We start from the raw sequence: 21,280 nt of genomic DNA on the forward strand, positions 1-21,280 counted from the left end.
TCCTTTTACTAGTGGCGATGTTAACAGGACATGTGACCCTCTTGGCATCATTACAGCTGCACAAGGAGCCTGGCTCCTGTTTCTCCTTTCAGAGTCCCACCTGGCCTTGTTTACTGTTTTTATTTAGTATAATTTACCCAAGGTTGCGTAAGCCCAAAGTTGGGACTTCTGTATCAGAACGAGGCTGGTTGGGATGGGATAGTAGCTGTGCAGATACACAGTGCAGACACATTCCAGCCTGAAGATAAATGGGAAGAGTAAACAGAACAGTTCTTGCATCTGGACTGTCTAAGCCAGTGCAGGCCATGCTTTAATGGGTCACTGTGGCCTCTTCCTTGCCTAGGCACCAATTAATAGACAAGTGTTGCTGGAGCCAAGGTGCTGGCTGGGCTGCTACCATGGCGAGGCACATCTGCCAACCCAGCAGGGCCGTCTTAGGTTATTTGATTTGAGGACTTGAGGAAGGGGTGAGTGTTTATTTGGATGCTTGTTTGTTTAGGTAATTTGTTAGTATTTTTGTTTGTTTTTGTTTTGTTTGTTTGTTTTTGAAGCAAAGTCTCACTGTGTAGCCCAGGCTGGCCTCAAACTCTCTATTCTTTTGCTTTAGCCTCCAGCGTGACAGGGTTAGAGGCATGTACCACCACCACTTAGTGGAAGCCTTGCTTTTGAACAATGTAGCTCAGCTAGGGGTATATAATGCTGCCCTAGGCTGAAGCAGCCCTAAAGACCAATCACCAAGGAAGAAGACTGGGGCTACCACATGACAGAGGAGCCTGTGTCAGCCTGGCCACTTGTGCAGTAGTGTAAGTGCTACAAGACTCCACTGAAGTTTGAAACCTAGCTGTCCTGTTAAATCCCCCAGGAAGGCCTAGTTAAAAAACTGAACCCTGCTGGGGCCACGGTGGCACAAGCCTTTCACACCAGGGTTGGGAAGGCAGAGGCAAGTGAATCTCTGTGATTTCAAAGCTAGCCTAGTCTATAGTATATTCAAGGCCTGCCAGGGCTGCATAGTGAGATCCTATCTAAAAAAAGAAAAATGAAACTCAACTCCATAGCTGTAGAAATTCCTCAGTCATTTCTTTAGGACTAACAGAATTAGCTTGTCTCACTATGTTGTGTTTCTCATCTGGAGCTCAGCACATTGGCAAGACTGCCCCCCAGGCCCCAGGCCTTGCCACTGCAGGGTCACCATCGAGGATAGGTCTTAGCTGGTGGCCTGTGGTTTTCCTCATTTAATTTTCACAACACCCTCAGAAGTGCTTTTAAAAGTACAGAAGTCATTATCTCCTGTAATTCTTCAGTCAGAAAATGAGGCACAAAGAGGTAAAGAAGGAAGGTCACATAACGATTAGAAAGTAAAGCTGGGGTTCAAAGCTGGAGGACCTGAAGAAGCCATGCCCTTTCCTTCTATTCTAAATAGCCTTCCCAAGCTGTAAGGCCTGGGCACAGAAAAGGAAGCCGGAAGCACAAGGGTGATGCCTTTGGAGTGCTACAAAGAAAAAGAAAGTAGACTGGGGGAAGGATCTCGGCTAGAACAGAGTTAGGCTTGGTCTGCCTCTTGAACCATAGCTTTGGAGCCCCACAAAGATTCTGTGTCATATAGTACAGAGTTAGAGGGAACACAAGTTTCTGCTTAGCCAAGTGGCCCCTGACAGGGCTGTGAATTTATTTTGTTAACATTCAGTAGTATATATAGTTTCTTTTAAAATTTCATCCTAATTTATTTTGTGTGCATGCATACGTGTGAGTGGGATGCACAAGGTCAGGACATGTGGAGATCAAAGAGCAGTTTCTGGGACTCAGTTCTCTCTTACTACCATGTAGGTCCCTGGGATCTAAAGTCATCACACTGGCAGCCGGAGCCTTCCCGCTGGTCTCTATATGCAGTTTCTTAAAGGCCAAGATTAGCCAAGGGCTCTCTCTCTCTCACCACAGATGATGTCGCATAGCTACCAAGGCCAGTAGAACGCTTTTATTTCCTTACTGGATCCTGGCCCTTGCTCTTACCCTCCCTAAACCTCTTACGTTTTGTTTACTATTTGCATCTCATCTAAGCTGTAAGGAACTTGTTCCCTAGTTTTCACCACAGATAGATAAGGCCTGGGTCTGTTGTTCTATAAGGAAGCAGGCACAAACACAGGTAACAACCCAGATAAAAATAGCAATTTCATGTAGCCTTCGCCTCCTGGACACTCGTTGGAGATAGTTATGAATGATCTAGTAAGCAGCTGTAAGATGGTAGGCCCTATATGGCTGAATGGTAGTGGATTGTCTCTCTTGCCAGGAAGTACACCAAAACCACTGGAGCAAAGAGCAGGCAATAGAGGAGGGCAGATGGGTTCATCCAAGACCCAAAGAGGCCTAAGGGGGAAATACTGTCTTTTTGAGTGTGTTGTGCAGGTACTTGGCCCTCTGGGAGGGAGGACACCAATTATCTTAGCATCAAGACATGAACCTAACAACTGTTCTTTCTTACATAAGATACCCTTAGTCAGAGAGCATCACTGCCACTTGGTCCTCGTTAAAACATCTCAAGGGGTACATACTGATTCTTCTAGAAGCGCTGAGCTTCTCTCCAAACAGATATAGCAGGACTGGATATAGATGCTTTCCTTCAACAGCCCTAAAAAAAAGATTCCACATTCCTCCAGGAAACAAACCTCAGGACAACCACAAAGACACTGAGCTCCATGGTACAGGTGGGGCATCTAAGGTCCCAGAGCCCACCTCTATCCAGACTCGAGGAGAGAGCAGGCAAGCCAAAGTTGCTGGCTCTCAGCTTGGCTTACATAACTCCTGACTCCTCAAGTCCCTGGAAACTGAGGCCAATTCCCTGGAAGATCATTCTGTTCTCTCCTGTTTTTTCAAGAAGAGAGCCAGCCTGATCACTGGCTCTGAAGACTGTGTGAGAATGTCCCATTTTCTTCTTCCACGAACTGAGGGCCTGCCATCATGGCTGTTGGTTAGTCAGGTTCTGTTCAATGCATGTTTGGCTTGTATTTGAATGAGCTTTACTTATCTTGTGTGCACCCTCCTCTATTTCCAAAAGGAGTTTGAGGTCTTGCAGCAAAGGAAATAGGCAATGAAGTGAGCCCACTAGGAAGATAGGACATGAGAAACAAGGAGAGGAGAAAAAAGGGATGTGAGCTCCCAATATCTATGTGTGCAGAGTAGGCATCAGATTTTTTATTGCAGTACCCCAAAGACAGAAGCAGTCCTATCCCAGGGATTTTAGGAGGGAGGGTAATGAGGTAAAAGTTTTAAAATAGCAAGTTTCACTAGAAGTTGAAAGATGTCTTTTCTAGTACTCTAAACAATTTCTCACATGGGACTTGATATTAGGGACATTATGTGCACTTGCAGCAATGAAAAAAAGGTTTTATAGGATGTGTCTCGAGGTAACCTTGGTGAGAATGAAGGACTATACTAAGTCATTCTCAAGGAAGGCCATGCTGTCTGGTAAGCATTAGCTCTCTTGGAGCCTCCGTGTGTTCCAGGTAAAGTTAGAGCGTCGCTGTGGATGTGGCTCAGTTGGAAAAGTGCTGGTGCACTAAGTGCAAATGCACACCAAGTTCTGAGCCACACAGCCTGAGCACGGTTCGATGTCTGTAATTGCAGCACGTAAGAGGCAGAAGCAGAAGGATCAGAAGTGCAAGATAGACCAGCCGCCGATATGTAGCCAGCTTAAGGCTATGCTGGGCTATTTGAGACCCTGTCTACAAACAAATGAGTAAAGAAAGAAATAGGTCACACACTCAATTTTTTGTAGCAGCCACTTTGAGGTGGAGGTCTCTACTGTTCACAGCAAGATCACAAGGTTTAAAGTAGCTAGGTAGATACAGAAAAAGAATATCTGTGTACCAAGACACCTGCACGGCATCTTCCATGCACTCAGAGGAGCATGTACAGCCTCCACAGTCAACGATGGTGCCTTCCTATGTAAGTAGCTCTGCCAGCATCAGTGCCCAAACAATGGCTGATCTGAGGCCCTAGCTGCAAGAGGAATAGTTCTTTCTGCAGTTGTCTGTTTTGAGTAGGATGGTCAGATGGCTACAGCCTCCTCATCTGGTTGAATGTGCGTATGCAGACTTGCTCATCATACTTTGTATTTACTGTTGTCACCTTGACTGAGAACTAGAAAGGCAAGCAGGGCCCAGTGTCCAGGCTGACTGGAAGCCTCTAGGCCCCCAGGACTGTTAATCTTCTAGAAAGCCTAGGGAGGAAAGCAGGTTCTTCTGCTCAGGTCTCACCAATGATGGAGACAGAGGCCACAGAGCACACTGGTAAAGGATAGCCCTACTGCCCTATCTTACCATGGGGAGTAAAGAAGTGGCCCTCAGAAGAAGAGGCAGCTAGCCAGGAGGGCAAGACAACCACTACTGCTTTGCTTGCTGGTTCCTCCTGAGTGAGCAGCCTTCCCTGGGGACTGACCTTAGCTCTAAGACAGACATGGCTTCTTCTGAGCAAGTCAAACCTCAACATCGAAGAATCCTTGTCTTGTCGGTTTTAGCTTTAACAAGAATAGAACAAGCTTCTGGAACAAGACACAGTGGAGTCAGGAGAAGTGGCCTTAAGTGAAAACACAGCTGTGGGGTTTACAGACTGCACTGCAGGGAGGCGTCATCCAGTGGGAGCAGCCAGCCTCGCTATAGACTTTCCAGCACTAATGAATTGGGAACTCCATGCTGAACAGGGTTTGGTTTGAGGGTCCCTGTGCCAGCAGATGGATGTATTTTTCTTGAAAGACCAAGGTGCCAGAACTCTTTGTGATTACGTTACTGGAGCGAGGGCCTTTTTTGTGGTTTATGAAGTTGAGCGTCAGGGCTGCAGGATTCTCTTGCTCTTTTTTACTCTTATTTTTTCCAGGTCAGAACCAGAGCTTGGAGCAGGGAGGAAAATCCTGCTGAATGAGCAAGTTCTTTCTTAAAAAGCTCTTCAAGTCCAAAAAGACTTCAGTGGACTTAGGAGAAAGAAATTTAATACATTGCCATAGAATCGCTGTTAACCAAGTTAAAGCAAAGCCCACAGCATCTTTGTCTTATAAAAGAAAGCAAAGGGGAGATGGAAAAAAGAAATAATGCTTAGGAAATCCAAACCAAACAAAGAAGACTAACAAAGGAAAACTAAAGATCACTTCAAAGAATGTGAAGATTCCCTCGTAATAAGATTTTTCAATTTCAAAACCTAAGCTTCAGGTGGGAGGGCCTTTTCTGTCCCTTTTAAGTATGCCGTAAATGGCACTCCCCAAATGTTGGCCCTGTGTAGGACTGGCTACCTTCCACATAAGGAGTAATATACCCTGCAAGACCCAGAAACCGTGAGGACGCATCAACCATGGTAAGCTGAGAGGCTTCCCATATTGCTCCTTGACCTGAGCTTGAACCTGAGTCCTACTGGCTAACAAATTGAAGCAACCTCAGCCTCCAGGAGAACAAGGAGACTGAACTAGAGTGGCTCTAGCCAGAAAACTAGGCTCAACTTTCACACCGGCCTCTATCTTTCCATCCCTGGGAGGGATCTCCGAGTTGGGCTTGCAGATTGCCTGCTCATACCACCAAGGGCTGCAAGTACCTTCAGGGCCCACACAGAAGGCCTGATGCCCATGAGGTCATTTTGCAGCTATTGTAGCAAGACAGGGAACTCCTTGGTTTTTTTTATTATTTATTTATCTTTGTGTGTATGTACACAGACACATATGCACAAATGTACCAATGAAATGGTCCATGTGTGGAGGTCAGAGAACAACTCATGGGCGTCAGTTCTTTCCTTCCATGTGGGTTCCCGGGATTGAAGTTGGGCCATCAGGCTTGAAGCAAGCCCCCTTAACCACTGAGCCTTCTCGCTGCCTGCATGGAGTTTTTCAGCTTTTGCCCAAGGTCGGACTAGTAGTTTTTAAAAGCACCAAAAGCTCTGTGCCTCTATCTTCCTTAGCAGATGGGGTTTAGGAAGCAGCTATCTGGCCATAGTGCTCTCCTGGTCGGGACACTTGGATAGGACAACTGTGTGCCTGAGCTGTGTAAGATTGACTTGCTCACTGGCCCAGGGGACACCTGGCATGGCCACTCCTTCCCATTTGTTCCATAACCTTATGTTGGTTATTCTTATGAATGTGATTGGATCCAGAGTAAGGCCACATGCCTGTCACTGGTCATAGAGAACAACTAGATGCCCCCCCCCATGCTTACTTAGCCTTGGACGTTCTTTATTTCCCTAAGGTTTTGCTAAAGTCTCCTCCCAAAGCAGTGGAATCTGAGATCCTAAAGGAAGCCTTATGTTTCCTCAGCCAACTAGTCTTGTGGTTCCCCGGTAGCCACTTACTGCAAGAGTACCCTGCTGCTCTTCTTTGCTACTACACTTAAAACCCAAGAGACTCAACAACCCCAGCAAGGCTTGCAACCCACTTTTCCAAAATCTGTGGGAAGTTTCTCCTCCTCTCCAGAGGGCTCCAGCCTTTAACTCAGCCTTGGTCCTTTGACCAGATGCCTTGTTCATCCCCATCATGGAGCTTGGACATTGGAGGCTCCATCGGAAGTCTTATCTTCTGCTGCCCACAGCCTGCTCTCCTGTGTGATCTTAGCTTACATTTCTAGAAATTAAAGGCTCTTTCATTTCCTTCCTTCCTTCCTTCCTTCCTTTTATTGAGGTAGGGTCTCTTTGTGTAGACCAAGCTGGCCTCAAATTCACAGAGATCTTCCTACCCCTGTTTCATGAGTGCTGGGATTAAAGGTGCATACCACCACACTCAGCAGCTCTTCCATTTTCTGCTCAAAGAAGGCTTGCTGTCCTTTGTCAGGGTGATGGTCTTGCCTCTCTGTCTTGCCTCTCCTTATCCCTGTGGCAGAGGCCTCGAGAACAGCCTTGTGAATAACTGGAGGCCTTCAACTCCTTCCCCCTCGCTTAGTACCAGGGATGTTGTGCATCTAGACAGTGCCTACCAAGGAAAGCCATCCTTGCAAGAGGACTGAAGAGCAGTTAGTGTATCTGTTCCAAGTAGCAGCTGTGTCAGGAGTGGCTACCATTCCTGCAGCCAACTTCCCACTGAGTGAGTCCCTTAATTATGGGCCCCAGGCTGTCAGTGATGGCAGCAACTAGGACTCTCTGTCCTGGCCTGGCTTGCTGTGGGAGGTATCCAGGAAACACTGTTCCTCTTCAGGGTGTTGACAGGATAGAAGCACTTTCTTGCTTCCCAAGGACTTGGGCCCCTAGTTTCAGGAGAGATGGTCTTTGTTGAGCTTCTCTGCCTGGATGTCCTCTGCTGTAGGTCTTTTGACCTGCTTCCCTTGGGAACCCCTCTTTTTGCTTTCTGGCTGGGAGGTACTGGTGCAGCTGCATTGGCCCTTGTACTCAGTGTACACCCTCTCCCAGCTTGTGGGCCTCAGCTAGGCCACACGTCCCTTCCCAAGCCTGAGCCTAGGACAAGACACTGTTGGTATGGATATGGTCAGCAACTGAAGGACCATGGGCCTCCTTTAGCACTGTTAGGTCTAGTCTGCCTCCAAGATCAGGTCTGCTTTGCCCTGGAGCCCCTGGATGGCATCTCATTAGGAAGAAGGAAATGCCTACCAGTTTTGCCTCTGTGTCTGTTACAGGAATTGTGTGCTCATTTATTCATACTGAACATGGCACGTGTAGGCACCTACATACCTGTAGTCATGCGTAATGGCTTGCCTTCTCTGAGAAACAGCGTATCACCATCCTGGGTGAAGTTTAAAGCTTTCCAGAGAACTGTCCCCATCCTGCCCATCCCTACCTCTCCACTTCTAATTACCTGTCCATCTCTAAGGTCACACTCGGGCTGCTATCTGACCACAGCTCCTGGTTCTCCCACCTCCCCAGAGTTCATAAATACCTAGGAGGCCAGTACAGCCCCATGGTTTGCAATGTAGTATAGACTCCCTCTGCTGCTTCCTAGCCAACATGGGCCTAACACTTACCAAATCTCTCAAACACAAGGTAGTATGAGATTTTAATAAGACCACATGAAGGATGCTTAGAACAGATGTACTTAATAAATATTAGTTGCATACACAACATCTGTCACTCAGACCTTCTGCTTTCTTTAGCTGGGCTTCATTTTTCTTTCATGTCTGTTGGCACTTACTGGTCCATCTGTGTCCATCTGTTGCCATATCATATTGCCCCTCCCTTGCCCATTATCTGTCCCTCAAACCTTTCTGAAAAGATCCCACTTTGGACCAAGTTGTCTTTCTTCTTCACAGTAATGTCAAGGTTGCAGAGGGTTGCTCATTAATCGCAGTTCCTGGGTGCTCCCCAGAAGTCCTCATGCTCTGCCCCATCCAGTCCATTGTCTTTTTTTTTTTTTTAAGATTTATTTATTTATTACTTACAGTGTTCTACCTGCATATGAGCCAACAGGCCAGAAGAAGGCACCAGATCTCATTTTAGATGGTTATGAGCCAACATGTGGTTGCTGGGAATTGAACTCAGGACCTCTGGAAGAGCAGTCTGTGCTCTTAACCTCTGAGCCATCTCTCCAGCCCCAGTCCTTTGTCTTATCCTCCAAAGAAGCAGCTTCAACCTTCCTTTCCTCAGACTTCTAGTCCTCTCACCAAACTCTCTATTCTTTGTAGATAATTTGGCTTCCTAGTTCTCGGAGGAGGGGGCAGCAAAAACCAGAAGCCACACTAAATGCTCTAAACCTTCCTTGCCTGGCCTACAGATCTGTCAGTGCCCCTGCTCATCCTTACCATCTTCTGCAGTAGAGAAGGGGTCTTCCACTGTGTGTTGGACTCCAGTCCCTGGTGATCTCTTTTTTCTCTCTCTCCTACTGTAGTCATCTACCTAAAATGTCATCATCTGAGCCAGGCGTGGTGGCGCACACCTTTAATCTCAGCATTTGGGAGGCAGAGGCAGGCAGATCTCTGTGAGTACAAGGCCAGCCTGGTCTACAAAGCGAGTCCAGGACAGCCAAGGCTAACACAGAGGAAAACCAAAAAAAAAAAAGTCATCATCTTGTTCCCTCACCTTACTGTGCTGCAAACACTGTAGTTTCTCTTGCCTGTCCCCTGCAACTGTTAAAGTGTCACTTAGAGCCCCCATTTCCTTGCCTTCCCACCTCTCAGTCTGTCTCCTACCCACCTCTACTCCCTCCACACCCTCCAGAGCCTGTTCTTCCAGAGCTAGTGGGCCCCTGTTTGGGACACACACTTCTCTCCTACATGGCCTTTTAGAAGTGTGTCCCTTTAGCTCCTTTAAGACATATATCAAGACCCACAGCCACCCCTTCTCAGTCTCTGCTCCAAGATCTCTCATGGAGGTGTTTCTCTAGGCTCCACTAGGATCCTCTTCTTCCACTCACCCACTCACGACAGTGTCACCCACTGCAGTAAGCTGTCATCTTGCCAGATGAAGCCTGCAAATACACCTAGAAACCTCAGGACTGCACATACAGCAGCCTTCTGGTCATCCCCACCAAAATCAAAGAAATCCCAAATGGGACCCACACTCTTCTCCCAAACTTACCAACCCTCATTGCCTGGGGGAGTAGCTTCACCATCTGCCCCACCTCCTAAGGCAGAGAACCTGTAACAGTCTCTGTGACACATCCCTTCCCCCTTCACATCCAGACCAGCAAAGTTTGAGTTAAAACTGGTTCTGTTGTGCTGTGAACAAATTACTTAATGTTTTATTTGTGTGAGTGGATTTGTGTGTGCACATGTGTGTATGTGTATATGTGGGCATATGTGTATATGCAGATGTGCTTGTACATGGAAGCCAAAAGACAACCTCAGGGGTACTTCTTCAGGTGTTGTCCACATTTTGTTGTTGTTGTTGTTGTTGTTGACTCTCACTGTCCTGGCATTCAAATAAGCTAGACTGGCTGTTCTCAAGCCCCAGGATGCACTTGTCTCCACCTCCCCAGCACTATTACAGATGTGCTCGCAGGTGCACCAGGATGTACTTGTCTCTGTCTCCCAGCACTATTACAGATGTGCTCACAGGTGCACCAGGATGTGCTTGTCTCTGTCTCCCAGCACTATTACAGATGTGCTCACAGGTGCACCAGGATGTGCTTGTCTCTGTCTCCCAGCACTATTACAGATGTGCTCACAGGTGCACCAGGATGTACTTGTCTCTGTCTCCCAGCACTATTACAGATGTGCTCACAGGTGCACCAGGATGTACTTGTCTCTGTCTCCCAGCACTATTACAGATGTGCTCACAGGTGCACCAGGATGTACTTGTCTCTGTCTCCCAGCACTATTACAGATGTGCTCACAGGTGCACCAGGATGTGCTTGTCTCTGTCTCCCAGCACTATTACAGATGTGCTCACAGGTGCACCAGGATGTGCTTGTCTCTGTCTCCCAGCACTATTACAGATGTGCTCACAGGTGCTCCAGGATGTGCTTATCTCTGTCTCCCAGCACTATTACAGATGTGCCCACAGATGCACATTATGCCTAGCTTTTAAAAACATGGGTTTTAGGGGAATCAAACTCAGGTTCTTCTGCTTGTAAGGCAAGTACTCTTCCTACTAAGCTCCCTACTTACCCTCTCTCAGCTGAGCTCTGTCCATAGCCACACACACCCCTCCCTCAACAGGATCTCAAAATGTAGCCCAGGCTGTCCTTAAAACTGTGAACCTCCTGTCTCAGAGTCCTGAGGGCTAAGACTAGGCATTTATCACTAAACCCACCTAAATTCTTAATTTTTCTCAGCTCCAAGTTCCTCTTCTTTCGAAAGGAAGTTAGAACACCTAGTTCAAGTGATTGTCATCAGAAGAAAGGAAAGCCTTCTTCACTTGGTATGCATTTGGTAAATATGAGTTCTTGACTAGGTAGATATTCAACAGCTGAGTGGCCCTCTGTCCCCTCCTTCCCACCACTCTGACTTGTCTTATTGTTACATAGCTGTGTCTAGAGCTCCCCAAAAGATCACACTTACCAGTGTTTACATGACTGAGAACCACAGTGCCTTTTTCATCCCTTTTTTCCTTTGGAGCTAGAAGGAGCATTACATGGTTCGATGTATCTTCTCTCTTAGCTGTCTCTGGATGCCCCCATCCCCACAACCCTGCCTGAGGCCCAGGCCTTATCCTTTCAGTCAGCCATGGCCACAGCCACGATGGCCTTCCCCAAAGCCCTTCTCCCTGCAGGCTCGCCCTCACTTCAGCCCATCGCTACCTGGTGTCTTCTTCTCTGACACCTACTGTGGTTTCCCTTTCTGACAGTGTAAATTATCATACTCTCGCTTGCAGCTTGCCTCCCAGAAACAGCCTGATGTCTAGTCCTCCCTGACCCCATCCCCCATCCGTGATAAACACTGAGGGTGGTTGAGAAGCTGGGTAGTACATCTCTTGGTATAGTGACCTGTAGGACAGGCAGAGACATTCAGCACACACCAGCTCTCAAGCCCAGGAGCCAAAAACCCTGGGAAGCAGGAAAGACACAAAGCAAGACTGCGAGCATGCTTGTCTTTACTCCAAGTCAAAATAGTGTCACTTTGTGATGAAGAACCTGGAGATTGCCTATAAAGAGGAGACTCGGGGCGGGAGCTTCCCACTGTGCTGTATTCATCTCTCTCCCCCAAACCTTCTGTAGTTTCCAAGGTCTGCAGTCAAATGTGTGGCCTGCTTTGGCCACCCATCCTAAATTTCCCAGGTTGGTGAGAATTCTTCAAGAGCAGTTTCATGACCACCTGCTCTCCCACAGGACTGCAGTGGGGCCTGTCATTGTCCCCCAACTCCTGCCACCATTGCTGGTCTTTTAGAATCAATGCACAAGTAATACTGAGGCAAACAGTTTCACAATGAAACCTTTCCCCTACATTTCTGAGTATTTTTATAAGCCACAAATGCGTAGCTTAAAATGTTGAAACAGAAGATACAAACATTTCTAAGAGTATAGGGTTTTAGGTGGGGTGGTATTTTTGTTTGTTTGCTAATGGACAAAATCAGTGCACTGCCTCAGCTAGAAAGAAATAAGTGAGTATAAAGGGCAATGGGTTGTATCTGTGAGTAATACATTGCTGTTGTAATTGATCTGCTGCACAGTGGATTGTTTTTCTTTGTTTGGAGGAAGTTTCCTTCTGACACAGAATCTCAGTAAGTGGCTCAGGACGGCCCTGGACTTCAGTCCCAAGTGCTAGAACCAAAGACATGTACAACCACACCTATTTTTAACATTTTCTTCGTTTTTGTTTCTTGTTGTTTTATTTTTTGAGGTAGAGTTTCTCTATGTAGCTTTGTAGACCAGGCTGGCCTCAAACTCACAGAGATCCACCTGCCTCTGCCTCTGCCTCTGCCTCTGCCTCTGCCTACCTTAGTGCTGGGATAACAGGAGTGTGCCACCACACACCTGCCTTGAATTTCTTGATTTTTAACATGTATTAATTATACAAATAGTGGGTTCGCTTTGACCTTTCTATACACGTGTGTCTTGTACTCTGATCCTAGTCATCCCCATTACTGTGTCCCCGCTTCCCTTGCCCTTCCAAAGCAGAGGCACTTCTACCTTCATGTCTCCTTTTCAATCTAGATTCTATGGATGAGAGAAAATATATCTGTCTCTCTAGGTCTGGCTTATTTCACTTAATATGCATTTCCTTTTAAATGACAAACTTTCATTCTTGTTCTTTTTTTTTTTTCCATTTTCCATATAAGTATATACACGTGTGAGTATATGCAGAGGCTTGGGAACCATCCTCAGTTGCTTCTTTCCTTTTTTCTTTGAGACAGGGTCTCTCTCGTCAATCTCAGCACTCATTTACATGGCCAGTCTTTCAAGCCAGCTTGCTCTGGAGGCTGGCACCTCTACGTCTCAGGATTAGAATTACTGGCATCTATGTGGGTTCTAGTCCAATTCTGGTCCTCATACTTAGGCAAAAAGTGCTTTAATCCTGGGTAATCTCCCCAGCCCTTTTTCTTTTTTTATTGCTGAGTAAAACTCCACTATGTGTATGTGATGCGTTTCCTCTCCTTCCCTTGATGGCATCTAGGCTGGGTCTGTGGAACTGTGTGAAGGTCTGTGTGAAGAGCACCTTGGTATGGATGTCTGTGTCATGCTCACCTTGACTGCTTTAGGCAGCTCTCCAGACGAGGTAGAACTGGATCAGAGGATAGTGCTATTTTCTCCCTTCCTTTTTCTTTTTTCTTGAGGAGCCCCCACACTGATTTTCATAGTAGCTGAACTAAATTATTTTTTATTTAGCTGAAATAGAGGCCTGGTTAGAGCCAAGGTATACTCTGTAGGAAAAGCATGCCTTTGACTCCAGTGAGGTTCCTGGCTTTGTAGTGGTAAAGAAGGATTTGCTTCTAGTTTGACTGTTGATCTGGGTCAGAAAGAGGACAGAGCATTCCCATGAGTGTGCTTTGCTCTGAGAGAGAGAGAAGCTGTCCAGTGTCTAATGGTGCAGATCATTGGCAATGTTAACAACCCTACAGCAAAAAAAAAAAAAAAATCATAATACTGTGCCCCTAACATGTCCTTAATGTAGGCAAGCTTTCCCTGGTGATTTAAGAACCCAGAGATTTTGTAAAGATAGTAATTGGCTCCACATGTGGAAATGCTGAAACTTCTGAGGCCTGAGCTCCAGGAAGACAGTAAGCTGCCTGAGCTCCGTCAACTTCTGTGCTCACCTGAAGTCTCCTGCCAGAGTCCTCAGGTTCACCAGGCTCCTGTCTTCATCTCCACTAATGGGGTCTCCAAGTTCCTATCCAAATTTTGAACTTCCTTCTTTCCTGTAATATTTACCTAACTGGTTGTTCAAATCAAAATCTTGAATCCCAGATATGTCACCATATCTATGAAGAAACCCTGTTGATTCTGAACTTACAACTGCTTAGATCTCGAAGTGTCCACTCTCTCTATCTGGCCTAACCACCCTCCAGCCCCCACTCCCACTCTCGCAGCCTCACTAACAGCACTGCATAGGCTCCCCATTCCTCTCCTCTTCCTGCAGGCAGCACAGAAGGGTCTTCCCAAACAGAGCTGGGGTGACGTCATCCACCCAGTTCTTAGAGCAGACCGGGAGTCTTCCTTTGCAGTAAAGGCAAAGGTCAGAGAGTCCAGAATGCCAAGAATGTCATGCATATTTTGCATGGCCTTCTTCCTCCCCAGTGTCACCACCCACTGTGGTCCTTGTATCTATTGGACCCAGCTTTCCTAGCCATCCATCAATTTCTGTAGCTCCTGCCCAGGACCTATATACATGCTGTGACTTCTGCCTGGGACAGCTCTTTGCTCCCCTCACCTGTGATCTTGTCACCACTTCTTCCCTATTCTGTTAAGGTCAGATCATTTGCTTTCTTAGAAATATAGTAAGTTATATTTTGCCCTCATAACGGACCTAAGAACTGTCTTCAATTCAGACTTCAACATATACCTGAATGTTCCTTAGAATAGAGGTCTGACTGCTGTCTGCTCCTGTGATCAACTACAGGCTCCCCAAAGGTGATTCCTCATTGCTGTGGTGCTCCTGTGTCCTCCACCAGCTCAGAGGCAGGCACAAAAGGTGCTTTATGAATACTGGTTACATACCCAATGCATAAGATGACCCTCGTGGTGACAGTATCTGCTGATGTCAGAATTCCTGTGAGGTGTGGGCTCTTCCTATGGTGAAAGGCTGAAATTCTCCACATCACACTGAAGGAGTTGATTTGTTTAATTTCTCCATTCCATTGAGCAAAAACTCACTTGTTTTTCTTTTCTCTCTTTGTTTAGTTAAAGCTTGCTTTTACTCTGGACCATGAGACTGGATTGCCTCAAGGATGTCATATCTATGAGTACCGAGACAGCAACAAGTAAGCCACTTGCTCAATGGGGAAGCTTCAGCAAAACATACTGAGTAGTGATGGCAGGCTTTCTGGCTCAGGCTTCCCTTACAAGGGTGCCCAAACTTTTTGCTACCATGTGAGAAAATGTCTGACACACACCCACACAATATTTCCCCACAAAGTCTCTTTTGCCCTTAACTATAAATAGAAAAGAACTTGTACAGGAGCCTGGGACAGTGGCTCAAAGCACTTACTGTGAAAGTATGAGGACCTGAGTTTGAACCCCCAGAACCTACATAAAGCCAAGTTCAGTAACACAAGCCTATAGCCCTAGTATCTCATGATGAGATGGGAGAAAGAGCGAAGAGACTCCTCGAAGCTCACAGGTCAGCTAGCCCAATGTTCAAAGAGCCCTTGTGTCAAACAAGATGGAAAGTGAGAACCAACACTGAAGTTGTTTTCTAACTTCCACATTTCCTCCATGCCACACACTCATAGACATTTATATACATGTATATATGCATCACACACATCGTACATATACATCTATATATCATACACACATGCATGAAAATAAATCATGTGTAAGAGATGCTCATGAGTAAGAAGTGTATTTGAAAACAAACCTTTCTTTTCAGGCTCCACCCTCCTCACTGCCTGGCTCTATGGTTAATCCCTTCCCTGCTTATGTGATTCAGTGTGACTTTGGCCTTTGTTCTGGTTCTGTAGTCACTGCCTCCATACTTACTGCTTCTGTAGCGTTCATGTGGCTTTTGTAGTTGGGAGGTGTCTGGGGTGTACACAGATGGGAAGTGGTAACCCTGTTAGAAAGTCACCCCTGGCATAATTTAAAGTACCTTTTCTCTCCTTCAAAGACCCTGACTCTCCGAATGTGTGTTGTTAGCGAGATAGGACAGTGGTAGTGAGTGAGGCAGAGAGAATATGCCATGATGATGATGATGATAGCACCTTCCATTAGGCATCTGCTCTGCATTAGACTCCTGGGGACTGGCATGTGCCATTCCTAGTCACAGGAGAGTGTGCCTTTATCACTGTGTACTGCAGAAGCTGAGGCCTAGGGAACTCGGCCAGCTTACTCCAAGTAACTTGCATACACAGTCAACTTGAACATATTCACACTGGGGAAAGGCTAGGTGGAAGACAGTTGTTACCACTCTAGGAAACCATACTCAATAACCAGGCGCAGCCTGGCCTTGAAGACACTGTATTCTATATCATTAGATAACTATCCAAACTATGTAATCTTACCCAGTTGAAGGAGTAGACACCTCCCAGGAGAGTCAGCCATTACCTCCCAGAAGTAAATACCATGTCTTCCTCACATACTCACTGCTGAGATATGGGTAGAAGACACAAGGGTAGATAGTGGGTACCCTTGTGACCACATCTGCACTCAGATCGCCTTCTGGGGGTCTATAGTTTTTATTGGATAACTCCCACCACGTGAATCATAGGGAAGGTCAGCCAGTCATCCTCCAGTGCCTCCATTTCCCCTCTGTCTAGATGATGCTGTGCCTAGAAGGTATTTCCCGTGCTTCTAAAAGCCATCGTGTCAGAAATATCTACATGGTTTCTTCTTATGCTCAGGTCAGCAGTAAAGTCAATCTGAGATTCTCTGAAGCCAAGGACAAGATGGAGGAACTGAGCAGCTTCCTGGGTGGATGGACATACTTTCTTTGGGAGTAAGATACATGCACCATAAACAGTGCAGCATATCATTCTGCATCCCTCTCATTGCTCAGCACTGCTCTCCTCACTGCCTGCTGATTGTCAGTAGATGACAGCCCTGGCATACAGGCCGTAGCACCACAAAGTTCTGTGGAACCCAGTTTTGGCCCGACTCTGCTGTTGCAGAATTCTTATTTAGTCCGACAGGGATACTAGCCCTCTTTCCTTCAAATTCATGTCTTAGAGGTACTATGTCCAATGATGATGACAATGTAGGTTGTCTGAATATGAGAAATTAGCTAAACTCTGCATTCTGATCTGAGCCCACAGCAGAATATCGTTTAGGGGTTGTATGTGTAAGTCAGCCTTGGTGCCCTGCAAAGCTTTTCAGAGAAAGCATCTGTGGAGGAAATCATACAGGAGCCATGACCTACAAAGTATACACCAAATGCTTCGATACCTCTTTCTGACACTCTTATTTGTCTTTAGTCCATCTTGGGGTTCATTCTCAGTTCCCTAAACCTTGAGTTTTTGTCTCTTCTGTGGGCATCTGGGTGTTCTGTGCAGATGCTGACCATGCATCACCATTCTTGAATGCAGGATGCCCACAGCATCCTTCCCACATCCCAGCAGAATTGTCAGCCTGTGGCTTGCTTGTTTTCCCAATGCCAACATCTGCATCTGGATCCAGAGCAAGGTTATGATCAGGGAAGACGCTTACAGATGTAGTTCCGTGGCCTCAGGTGTGTGTGATGTTCTCTGATGAAAGCAGACTCTTCACAGTATGTGAACTGTGAGGTGAAGCATGGAAGAACCCATGAACATGACTGTGATGCTCGCCCTGTTTGTATTTGTCTTTCCATTTTTATTATCTAGAATGCCTAAGTCCAAATGTAGAATAGCAACTGTTAGGAAATGAAGCCCGTATTTCCCCACCTGTATGGCACTCCTTCCTGCTTTCCACTCTGCTCTGTAGAAGAGAGACACCACTACTCATGTTATGTGCGCATTTAGGTAATAATGGTGGTAGGGTATACTGTGGGCCCTTCTGTTAGGGTCTCCTAGTTCTAAGTAATATGTTCACTCCACCTTGGCCACTTTATTCCCTTTTTACTCCTTCCATCTGCCAAATCATTTTCAGCCCTTAACTATCATTTTTATCAGGTTTTTCAGGGCCGCCCAGAGTAAGCTGTCCCATCCCTGGCATTTTTTCCAGGATGGTCCTGCATTTCAAGAAAACTTCCTCAAATCAATTCTTACTCATCTAGTCTTGTTTCCTGGCCCTTTATACAGCTTCCCAGCCTTGAGGCTTCCGCTTGGTGTACAGCCTCTTGGCTCTAGGTGACTCAGCACATCCTCAGTGCACTGTAGTGGCATTTATGCCTGGCATGTCTGAGGAGAGAGGCCTCAGCACATCTTTATCCTCCTAATAATGGCCCTACTGTCTGATCTAGGAAAGACTAAGGAGGCCTCTGGCTCTCACACTTGGCCTGCAGCTGCTTCAGGGCCCTCTTATTTGTAGAACCACTCTTGCCTTTCAGCCACCACAGGCCTGGGTACTGCACCTTCCAGAAGCCTAGAAAGCCCTCTTCCCAGGTCATCCCTGGTCAGTGGGATAACTGTCCCATAGACTATCGTTGCCCACATACCACATAGTGGCCTTTTTGTCCACAAATTACCAGGTAGTAAATGACTCGGTCCCCTTACTCCGTTTTTTTTGTTTGTTTGTTTGTTTTGTTTTAAGATACTGCTTAGTAGATAGCCCAAGCTGACATTAAACTGATAATCATTCAGCCTCGGACTCCTAAATGCTCGAATTACAGGTGTAACCTCTGACTCTATTGTTCTGCACATTTCTCAGAACAATCTACTCTTATCTGGGTGGGCTCACATCTGCCAGGAAGCAGAGGCCAGGAGAGGTCTAATGTGCCACCCATAACAATAGGAAAAGCAAGCAGGAAACTGGCAGAGCAGCCATAGGCCTCCTTACAATCCACTGGGAAGGAATCTGGGAATGGAGGGGCCAGGGAGGGACTTCCCTGGCTGCACTTATTTTTAAGTCACTTCAGCCACATGGGACGCCCCAGGGCCAGTGCCCTTCCTTTGGAGGCAACTTTCATTCTTGAGGGCCTGGCCTGGGCCTGGACTCCACACACATGGGGTAACTGCTAGAAATGACTCAAGACAAGGCAGCAGGAAGAGGGTTTCATGACAGATGCAGCATCAGAACTGAGTAACCACTTCTGGGGCCATCAGCAGCTCATGCTCCATGACAAAGGGTCCAAATGTACCTTTCCCTGTGTCCCACCCTTAGGAGGAAAACAAGGCCTTCTGGACCAAGTCCCATGTTTAATTAATTCATCCCTCCCTCTGCGTGGTTCTTCTCCTCTTGCTTCCCCCTGAACAAGCAGATGAAATATTTCCCAGCAGCCCCTGACAGCTTCAAACCAGCACCCGCACTTCCCAGCACTTCAGAAATGGCACTTTCTGTCTGTGCTCGGAACTGTTGCAGTGTTACCTAAGAGCCATTCATGACAGAGGGTGAGCACCTCCAGGCCTCCTGCAAATGCAGATGCTGCCAGGTCAGAATAAAGAATGGCTTTCTTGTTCCTTGTAAAGCCCCGGGTTAGGAGAAAGAGGAGCTGAATCAGTCCAAAGGTAGGAAGGGCTTGCAGAGCTGGAGGCAGCACAGCCATAGAAGTGCCAGAAGTGACGTCATGGGAACAGCTGCCGCTGGAACACGAATGTGGGAGTCAGCCACTCACAGTGCAGGTGTGGGCTTCTGTGACCCCTCGCAGCAGGTGGAGTGTGGAGTCTCCATGGCACCAACACAACTCCTGTTTTCAGGGTTAAACTCTAGGGTAATGTCTCCCCACTACCTACCACACAGAGGGGTATCCTTGGCTCTTTCTTCTTTTGCTACATAGCATGAGATGACAGTAGCAGCAACCAGGATATGTTAGGTGCCAAAATACAGTGTTTTTATTCCCCTTGCTTTCCCTAACAGAAGATGAAAAATCATGAGGGTTCTCACTTCACAGAAAAGGGAAACTATGATCAGAGAGATGTCCTGCCCAAGGTCAAGTTGTGTCTAAGAAGCAGAGCGGTCAGACAGGCTTCTCCTAGGGTGCTACTTCCTCTATGAGGTGCACAGCATGCATGGGCCCAGCCTGTGGGTCTATAGAGAAATGATGCTAAGTTGCCTGGGGGACCTGGGACAGGGAAGTCAGCAGGACTAAGGTAGCTACTGCTGCATCAGAGTTCATAGCACCTTCATGTATTGCATGCAGCCACTTCAGGGTTGCAGTGTGTACACATGTAATCTGTGCACAGATGACCAAGGTATTTAGCAGCATCCTTCTCTCAGATTTACTGGGAGCACCAGGAGAGGTGGGGCTGAAGAGATGAAACCCTGAAGTTCTTTACCAGAGATTTCCCATACTGCTAAGCTGGTACTTGGCTCTTCAGCTACTGCTCCCCTTTAAGGCCAGAACTGTCCAAAGCAAGGAAACACAAAGGGCAGAAAAATAAGCTGATTGTGCTAGCCACAGACCCATCGGTGCATATACACTGACAGAGTGGTGCGTGTTCCAGCATGCAGTATGACGTAGGAATTCCACTGTTTGCTTCCATGGTGCATACTAGAACACAAATTTATACAATAAACTCACTTTGTAAAACTTGCTTTGGAACCACTATGTGCATAAGAGAAAAGCTACAGTCCCTAAGCATGTAGTTCAAGGCAGTTGTCTAAGTCTTCGATCTAGTGCTGTGAAGAGACACCATGACTAAGGCAACTCTTAGAAAAGAAAGCATTTTACTGGGGGCTCGATTACAGTTTCAAAGTGTTAGTCCATTCCCCCATTCAGAGCCTCCCATCACTCATCCAAACAATGCAGTAAATAGTCATTTTCTTCTGAGTATTACATTAATGAGAATTAATCTTCATTCTTGTATTGGTTGTGTTCCATTCATTTTCATTGCTACAAAACTTTCCCTTGAGAAGCTGGAGATATAGTTCAGCAATGGAACATTTGCCTGGCATGCTCAAGGCCCTGGGATTGATGCCTAACACTGGGATAACATAAGATAGTTTGAAAAACTGAGAGTTTTTGTTGTTGTTGTTTTTGTTTTATTGAGACAGGGTTTCTCTGTATAGCCTTGGCTGTCCTGGACTCACTTTGTAGACTAGGTTGGTCTCGAACTCACAGTGATCCATCCACCTGCCTCTGCCTCCCGAGTGCTGGGATTGCAGGCGTGCGCCACCATGCCCGGCTGAGAATTTTTTTGTTTTGTTTTGTTTTGTTTTTTGTTGTTTTAGAAAAGACTTTTTATCTGTTTGGTTTTGTTTTTTTTTTTTTTTTTGAGAATTTCATATACTATATTTTGATCATATTCACTTCTAATTCCTCCTTCTAACTCCTTCCTGATCCATCACCACCTCCCTACTTCCCCCAACTTCTTGTCTTCTCTTCCTCCTCCTCCTCTTCTGCCCCCTCCTTGTCTTCTTCTCCTCCCCCTTCCTCTTCTAATTTGTGCTGTCTGTATACTTTTGGGTGTGTGCTGACTTACCAGAAGCCACGCCCCTAAATAAAATTACTTCTTTCCTCTCCCAGAAGCTGTCAACTGCCCATAGGTCCTCAGCTAGGGGTGGAGGCTCATAAACTTCTCCCCACTCCTTGCTAGAATGTTGCCTGGGCTTGATCTTGTGCAGGTCATATGCAGGTAACCTTGGCTGTCCTGAGAGCATGAGTACAGCAATTCTGTCATGCCCAAATGATACTGTTTCACTCCAACACTCCCTGACCTTTATCTCCTTCTGAGATAGTGCCTGGGCTTTGGAGATGGGTGTGAT

The 21,280-nt window shown here is 46.5% G+C and overlaps 1 protein-coding gene across 4 annotated transcripts in view; it reads left to right on the forward strand.

Annotated features, from left to right (window-relative positions):
- DIS3L2 (DIS3 like 3'-5' exoribonuclease 2) overlaps positions 1-21,280 on the forward strand; it is a 317,418-nt gene that overhangs the window by 271,378 nt on the left and 24,760 nt on the right. For all 4 annotated transcript variants that reach the window (XM_084779161.1, XM_084779164.1, XM_084779163.1 and 1 more), the window contains one exon: positions 14,684-14,763. In XM_084779161.1, the coding sequence (XP_084635287.1) occupies positions 14,684-14,763 (80 nt within the window). The remainder of the gene's footprint in view (positions 1-14,683; positions 14,764-21,280) is intronic.

The sequence above is a fragment of the Acomys minous genome (genome assembly GCF_964271855.1).
Source record: "Acomys minous genome assembly, chromosome: 4".
In the NCBI taxonomy this organism is placed as follows: Eukaryota; Metazoa; Chordata; class Mammalia; order Rodentia; family Muridae; genus Acomys; species Acomys minous.